We start from the raw sequence: 9,092 nt of genomic DNA on the forward strand, positions 1-9,092 counted from the left end.
ACATGGGAGAGCTTGCTATTAAATGGCATTTAAGTGAATTTTTATCGTAAGGATAATTTAATACAAATAACTTAAATATATTATTTATCATTTAATTAAAAAAAAGAAACAATAATAAATAACAAATAATAAAAATTCATAAACAATATAAAGGCTTTATTATAAAGATATGGAAAAATAAATATAAAGGGGACGAAAAAAGTATACATATATATTTGTGCATACATTTATTATATATATGAATAAATATGTTTATTTTGTAATTTAATTATTGTAATGTGGAAATAAATTTAGTTTAATTTTTTTTTTTCAATATTTTGCATAAGATTTACATTGCTAAATATTTTTGTGTGAATTTTTATATTGCTTTATAATATATATAATATATTTGTATATAAAGCATTATTAGATCCTTTACAAACAATATATTTAAATTAAACATTGATAATTACTTAAATTATTATTATATCATATCATTTGTTTCTGGTATATCACCTATGTTGTATTAGAGAAACATTTACATTTTTCATTCAAAATGATTATGTGATAATGATGATAATAATAAGAATTTTAATAGAAAGCTAAATAACTTTTAGCAAATTAATATATTATCAAGCGGAAATGAAATAAAAAAAATATATTCAACTATAAAATCTCGTTTTATACAAATCCGCTATAAATATTACTTTACAATTGGAAGATATTTATAAATAATTATTAATAATCATAGATTAAGGACTACTTGAAATATATAAAAAAATCACAAAGGAAACTAGGGTAAATAAAGCATATTTATTAAGTGTTAAAAATATTGTGTGAATAAATAATTTGATATAAAAAATACAATATTTGTAATATTACTAAATATATAATCACGAAACCAGTGCAATAATTAATATTAGCATACTTAATTCAGCAAAATTCGTAATTATATATGGATAATTGAATTATAATATAAGAAAGATTGATTTGTTTTTGACGACTATTAATTTGTAATTTGCCTACACCTTCAGAGTATATATACATTTATCATATTTGTAAATATAATTTTTTGTTTTTTACATGGGAACATTTACCTTATATTTGGGAGAAGTATAACATAAGAAAAGCCATTAATATGTATAATAAGGGAATAAATATTTGTCTTAATGAAGATAATAAGTGTGTTATACTTTTACATATAATATTTAATAAATGTATAATTAGCTTTGTTGTTTCACATGTACTAGCAGAAAGAAAAATATGTTTCCTAAATCGTATAAAAATTAGTAAAATATTTAGAAGGTTTGGAAATATCAATAATCATAGAAGAAATCATGTGAAAGAGCATTATAGATTTATAGGAAGAATAAATAAAGGCAAAGAGAAGGGAAATAAGTGTAGAATAAAGTTACATAAATTTTATGAATGCGCAAAATCATATATTTTAAAACACTTTAAATGGGTATTAAATAAATCAAAATATATTTATTTTAATATAATATATCATTTAAAAAATGCCTTTTTTGTGCAATATACACAAAGAGAGTATTTGCCACAAAATATTGAAAATTATATTATTAATATTTTACCAAAACACATTCAAAACTTTAATCCTATAAAATGGTCTTATAATAACAATGAATATGATAATAAATACGTTACAATAAATAATTTAAACTTTATAAAATATAAAAATAAATATGAAAAGCAATATGATATAGAAATGGAAGAAGATATAAACTATAAAGGCGCAGATGATATTTTTTATAACAGTTATAATTGTTGTAATAATAATAGTAAATGTGATGATAAAATCGAAAAAAATACAGTAGACAAAAACATAGAAAATAAATGTAACATAAAAGAATATGATAAAACAAATAAAAATATATTATTTCCTATTGAAGAAGAATTTAAGAAAATTATTCAAATAGAAAATAATATCAAAAGAAACTATATGGTTCCAAACGAATCCAATAAAAATATTTTATATAACTTAAAAAATATTCTTGAAAAAATTCGAAATATAGAAGCAATATCAAATATAAATAATTATATTGATGTGAAAAATACAATCGAAAGTTATAAATTCAATCCTGCCATGTGTAAAGAAATATCACATGAGGATAAATACTTTCGTAATAAATCAAAATTATGTTTATCTTGTTTTCATAATATAATTCATAAAATAATATATTATAGTAAAATGGAGAATATAAGCTTTTCAGATATGTATAAACAGTTATTAACTGATTATAATAACACTTCTTGTGAATATTGCAGTCGAATAAATAACGCTATAAATGGAAATAATAATTTGTTAACCTTTTACAATGATGACAATATATATAATTGGGAATATCGTGAAAAAAACAAATATGAAGCTTTAGAAAACGAAATTCAGCGTTGGAATTTTAATTCGTCGTATGGCAATAATTTTCCACATATGCAAACAAATAGTAAAATATATAGAAGAGTTTTAAACGAAGAAAACGAAAAAACATTTAATAATGTTATAGGAAGAAATGAGATGGAAAATGATGAATTATATAAGCGTATATATACGGAAAATAATTATACAAATCAATTTGCCGGAAATAATGGTGATTTCGATGTATATAGTGATATTAGGGAATATAATAATGACAATGAGAAATATATGCTGAACGAAAACGAAATAGAGGAAGTAAAAAAACGAGGAAAATATCAAAATTTAAATAATATAGACTTCAATAATGTAAATAAGAAATATAACCATTTAAAAGATGATAATATAATTATTTTTAATAAGAATAATATGTATAACAGTTTATATAACAATGGGTTCAATGATTTAAATTTAGAGAAAAATAATATTTTATTTCCCTATGAAAAGTACAACAATTTAGATAAAAACGAAATGAACTTAGCAAAATATTCTCAAAATAAACAATTTTATGGTCAATATAAATATGATGGATCGATATATAAACATGATTTAATAGTACTTGATACATCAGGATATATATATAAAGTATCAACAGATGGAACATATCATTGGAAATATAGAATTGTAAAAAATATACAAAACTATATAAATTATGAAGAAGAAAATAAAATAGAAAAGTATTATAATACATTAAAAAATAATAATGGAAAAATTAATATGGCAGACAAAGATATTTTAAGCAATGATGATGAACAAAATCACGAATTAAAATTAAGAGCAATGCAAAAACTCCAACATAATGATTCTAATGATGTATTCAGCTTCGATTATAAAAAAAATGATCCAGAATACTCTAATGACCAAATTACAGAAAATGATGATATTGATAAGAAGAAAAATTATAGTTATGAAAAATCTAAAAAAAAAGGTAAAAAGAAAAAGGAAATGAAAAGGTTACTTTCAGATTATAGTGGCGATTTATTTTATGTTGATGAAAATAATGAAGCAATTCCAATAAATATAAATATTAAAGATGTTGTTAATAATTCCCCTTTTAAATCGACACTGTTTCCAAATATATTATTTATTGGGTCTAGACAATCAAGCATAATTAATTTAGATTTTGATACAGGATATGTAATAAAAAAATATGACGAAAATTATGATGATTTGGTAAAAGAAAATCAAAAAGCTTTACCAAATAAACACGAGCAATTCATTAAAAAAAATTCTAATATGTTGCATGATAAATTAGAAAACTATTCAGATCATTCGATAGATATAAATGATAAGAATTATTATGTTGATGAGGAAAATGATGAACTTGATGAGGATTATACTGTCATAGATGACGACGATATTGAAAATAATCAGCAACTTGACTACATAGATTTACACGATGATGAAATTGAAACAGAAAATAATAATGGTAGAAATAATATGTTCCTTATTGATGAGGACGGGGGAATAAAAGAGCATTCACCAAATAATGAAGACGAAATAAATACATATGGTGTATCTAACATGCTAGATGAATGTGGAACAAAAAACTGTTTAAACGACCACTCAAAAGAAGAAAGCGAAATTGTTAGTAATAAATTTAGTAAAAACACCAGAGATAAACTATTAATCCAAAGAACAAAAATAAAAAATAAAAGACTCTCTTCAATGAAAAACTGGTATATGAATATTAGCAACAATAATTTATTAAATACAAATTCAAGCGATTTAGGAATAGACCAAAAGAAAAGAAATAACAAAAAAGGAGAAAAGGGAAATAAAAAAAGAAAAATTCCAAAAAGGCAACTACAAATTAGTCTTGTTAAATGGGTTATAAAAGCAGTTGATGAAACATCTTTGAAACAAAAATGGATAACAAGCTGGGTTGATGTTGGATCGATATTTATCGCTGATAATCATAAACAAGATTTATCATATATTAATTCACTAATTGATATTGATGGCAATAAATTAATATTGAGGGGATTAGAAAACAATAAAGTAAACAAGCCATATAATAATAGTATTGCCAAAAATATAGACGATGCTGAAAGAAACGAACTTGAATTTGCATCCGAGAATTATAAAAACGATATACCAAATGAAATTGATGAAAATAATGACAAAATGGAGAACAATACGAATAAATTAAATTCGAATATTAAATCTAAAATTTTTATTTTTTCAAAAGAAATATCATCTGTATTTGCATTGCAATATAAAAGTAAAAGTAATATATTCACATTAGATACAATATTAAAACAAAATGAAAAATTGTTTCCTGAATACGATAGTATTAAACCTTACTCATATAATATTCCTAATTTAAAAAATAATAACAATGCGCTTCTTTTGCCATTTTCTTCATCTAATGACTATTTAAAGAATGATGATAAACAAAATCTTCCGTGGAATTTCAATTATGATGAAAATGGCACAAATCCCAATAATAGCATTGCTTTTCAAAATTACAATAATTTTATTGCTCAACGATTAAACAATATATCAATTAATATAACATCAATCGAAAAAGATTTAAGATATTTATTATTAAGTATTATATTCGCTTTTGATAAGCATAAAAAAATTCCCATGAATTATATACTTCAAATGAAAACATTATTACATGAATATCAACAAACAAAACAAAAATTTATGATATGTTTACGAGGATTAAATCATGATAAAAATATAAATATATTTTCGAACCATAATGATATTAGAGATATTGATATAAACCATTATGGATATGATGATTATGATTATTTAAACAAAGATATGAATGGTGTTGATGAGCCTATACACATTTGTGAATATACAAATAAATTGATCGATTTATCATTTGAAGGAAAAGAAAAATGTATTGATTATTGCTCTATGCTTAATATATGGGATAAAATATTTAATAATTATACAAATCACGAAGATTGTTTGTTATTATCAAATGTGTATAGAATATTGAATAGTACATATCCCCTTACTACTAAAGACTTTACTCGCATAATTGATGGAATATTTCAAAAGGATGAAAAAATGTTAATAAAAAGACGAAGAAAATCAAATGAAGGTTCAAGAAATAATGATTTAACCGAATTTTCATCCCCAAAATATAAAAAAAGTTGGTATTGGAATATTTTTTATGCAATTGCCTTAGTGATTGTAGTTCCATTTGTATTTATTTATAGACTATTTAAAAAGCAAGCAGATAAGAACAATCGTAATAAAATATTTATGAGAAAGAAAAAAATTACAGATTATGATGAAGATAGTAATGATGCATATGATGAATTATTAAATATTGATAACATTTTATTAAAAAGAAACAAACGGAAATTGGCAAATATATTAAAGGAAAACGGTATATCAAATTTAAATAAAGCAGGACTAGAAATGTTTATGGCAAAAAATTTGAAAAAAGCGCAAGATTTAGAGCATCTAACTTTAGTAGATATATTAGCTAGGCATGCACGTGATTCAGATAGTGACAGTAATTTTTATGATATTCATGATGGTAAATATAATTTATACCCACATTATTATTCTGGTCAAGAATCGAAATATAGCTTGCCAAATATGCATTATGTCGATTTAAACAAATCGCATTCAGGAGAGACTAATAAATATGATTTGGATGGAAACAATATGTTTTATATGCATAGAAGAAGAGCTGCTTCACAAGATGTTACATATAAACAATCATTTATAGTAAAGAAAAGGATTAGAAGTAATTATAAAATAGGAAACAAATATAATAAGCGAAATTATACAGATTATGAAAAGGATAAAAAGAATATTTCTATTAAAGGAAAAAGTATAAATGAAAAGGCTTTTGATAAAAATGATTTTATAAACTTTTTAAAAAATTATAATAAAAAATTTATGAAAAAAAATCCATTTGTAGATCATCTTATGAAAACTAATAAAACAGACACACACTACGAATTTAATAATAATAAAGAAAAAGCTAAAAATTTATATAATGAAAAATTTAATTTTAATAGTGCGGATGAAGAAAATAAGAGCCCTTATTCAAAAAAATATTTCGATGAAAAAAAATATAAGAGTAAGTCTTCGAAATATATAGAAAGCACAGAAATCAACAATAATGATAATATTAATGGCAATATGAACGCCGGAAATCATATTAATAATATAAATAATGATAAAATAAGTAATAAAGGTTCCAGTGCAAGAAATCTATCGATCATTCAAACATCACATATTCCTTATGATGCACCATTAGCTGACTTTTTAGAAAATGGAAGATTTATGAGAACTTTTCAAAATATATCATTAATAGGGCAAGGGGGATTTGGATCAGTGTATAAAGTATCACATAGACTTGAACCAGGATCGCCAACATATGCTCTTAAATTTATATATTTAAAAGTAAGCTCATTGGACAATGTTAGCTCAAGAAGATATTTTCGTGAAATCGCTGCAAATAGAGATATATACAGTAAACATGTTGTTAGATATTACACATGGTGGTGTGAAGAACCTCAATTTTTACCAATGGATATAATTCCAAAAGAAATTCAAAATACGCTTAAAAAAAATAAAGATCCTTTTAAAAAAGTTTGTAATAAAAATAAAAAAGATGATGATTATTCTAGTGATTACACAGCATCTTCAGTTGAAAATAATAAATTTGATTTAAAAAATTATAAAAAAGTAATCACAAAAAAAAATTCTATAAAATTAAAATTTTATAGTGATAATGATACGCCATATAATAAAAGAAAAGATAATACTCAGAAAAATGCGTTTTTAAATGATAAAAATTTATCAGATAATATATATATAATCGAAAATAATAAAAAGAAGAAAAAAAAAAAGAAAAGAAAAAAAAAAATTATATATAAGGAAAAAAAAAAAGGAAATATCGACATGAATTGTGAGGGCAATAAATATAGTACATTTTATGAACGAAATAATCCAAATAATTTCAGTTCTAATTTTCAAGAATATGATCCTTTTGGATATGGATATTTAAGTGAAAACGAAAGAGATTTAATCGTTTTTGCGGATAATGACGAATCAAATGGGTCTGCCCATTCGAAAAAAAATGATAATGATGAGAGAAAATCTGCGAATAACCAAAATGAAATTTGTATTACAGGGGGCGATATCAGCAAAAATGACAATGCCATACATGATGATAGTAATATTTTGGTTTGCCAAAAATCCGATAAAAATTCAATGACTATAAAAAATGCACCGGGTAGCAGCACTAATGGTACATTAAATAGAGATACTCTAAATGACGAAACCAGAACACGAGGCACCAATAACAATCCGAAGGATTCTAATGATTATAATATCGATACAATAATTAAGCAAAAAGGTGAATCATTCGCTTTGGGGGGAAAGATTCCTAATAATAAATATAAAAAGGATGGCCTGGGTATTATTAATACAAATAGAAAATTAATTGAAGAAAATAATAAGAAAGAGAAAGGCCAGGAGAAGGAAAAAGACAAATTAAAGATGAATGGTGAATTAGAGAAAAAGGAAAATGCTAATAAAATAAAATATTATAAGAAAAAAAATACGGGTCCAGAATTTTCAATTGTTTTATTATTACAAATGGAATTTTGTAAAGGTTCTACATTGCGTAGATGGCTAGATAGACCATCAAGAAGTGACAAACCTTTGCATTTTACATATGGAGATAAAAATACAAACCATCCTTTGGAATTTGATTTATTTAAACAGCTAATTAAAGGATTAAAAGATATTCATTCGACTTGCTTTATTCATAGAGATCTAAAACCAGAAAATATATTTGTAGATTTAGATACTTATATATTAAAAATAGGAGATCTAGGATTAGTACGATTTATAGAAGAAAAAAAAAGAGAAAACGATTTAAGTAATATAGATAACTTTAAAGATAATATATATACAGAAATAAATCACAACACTATAACTAGTCAAATTTCATTGAAAGGGCAAATGATTGGAACCCCTGGATATACAGCACCTGAAGGAGGAGCTTTATGTGACGAAAAAGCAGACATTTATAGTGCAGCTTTAATATTACTAGAGTTATTGTGCCCACGTTTTAATACAATAATGGAAAGATATAAAACATTAAATGATTTTCGAAATTATTATACTGTGCCTGACTATGTTAAGATTCATTTAAATCCTTGGTATATCTTGATGTTACAAATGTCTAAGCCTAATCCCGCTGATAGACCATCAGCAGCAGATTTATATAATAAAATAAAGGTACTGCTAGATCCGCATTTGACAGATTTTACCTTTAGCTTTAATGATATAAATAATGATGATCTCGAATATACAGGAAACCGTAATGTAATAAATTCTACCAGCATCAATGGTGATATTAAAGAAAACGTTAATCAAAACAATTTAGTGGATGATAAAGATAATAATATTATTAGCGGAAACGAAGTTGATCATTAGCATCATGGTATGGTGGTAATGATGCTTATAAAACGAAGAAAAGCATATGCCTTCATTAAAAATATTGGCATTTATAATAATTAAAATATGCTGTATTTGAAATATTTAATTACCTTTAAATAGTTCGTTTTAATTGCTATGTACATATATGTACTGTAGCACATTTTGTTTTTATTTCGAATTTTTAATTGTTACATACATGCATAACTTATTACAACACCATTTCTATATTTCGTTTATTTATTAT

General features: G+C 23.6%; 1 protein-coding gene across 1 annotated transcript; it reads left to right on the forward strand.

Annotated features, from left to right (window-relative positions):
• Window positions 1-1,117: 1,117 nt before the first annotated feature.
• PCHAS_1126400 (eukaryotic translation initiation factor 2-alpha kinase, putative) lies at window positions 1,118-8,845 on the forward strand (the record flags this gene model as incomplete). The annotated part of the gene is made up of 1 exon (XM_738008.2): window positions 1,118-8,845. One exon carries the CDS (start codon window positions 1,118-1,120, stop codon window positions 8,843-8,845), a length of 7,728 nt encoding a protein of 2,575 aa, XP_743101.2.
• Window positions 8,846-9,092: the final 247 nt, after the last annotated feature.

Source organism: Plasmodium chabaudi (genome assembly GCF_900002335.3).
Source record: "Plasmodium chabaudi chabaudi strain AS genome assembly, chromosome: 11".
Classification (NCBI taxonomy): Eukaryota; Apicomplexa; class Aconoidasida; order Haemosporida; family Plasmodiidae; genus Plasmodium; species Plasmodium chabaudi.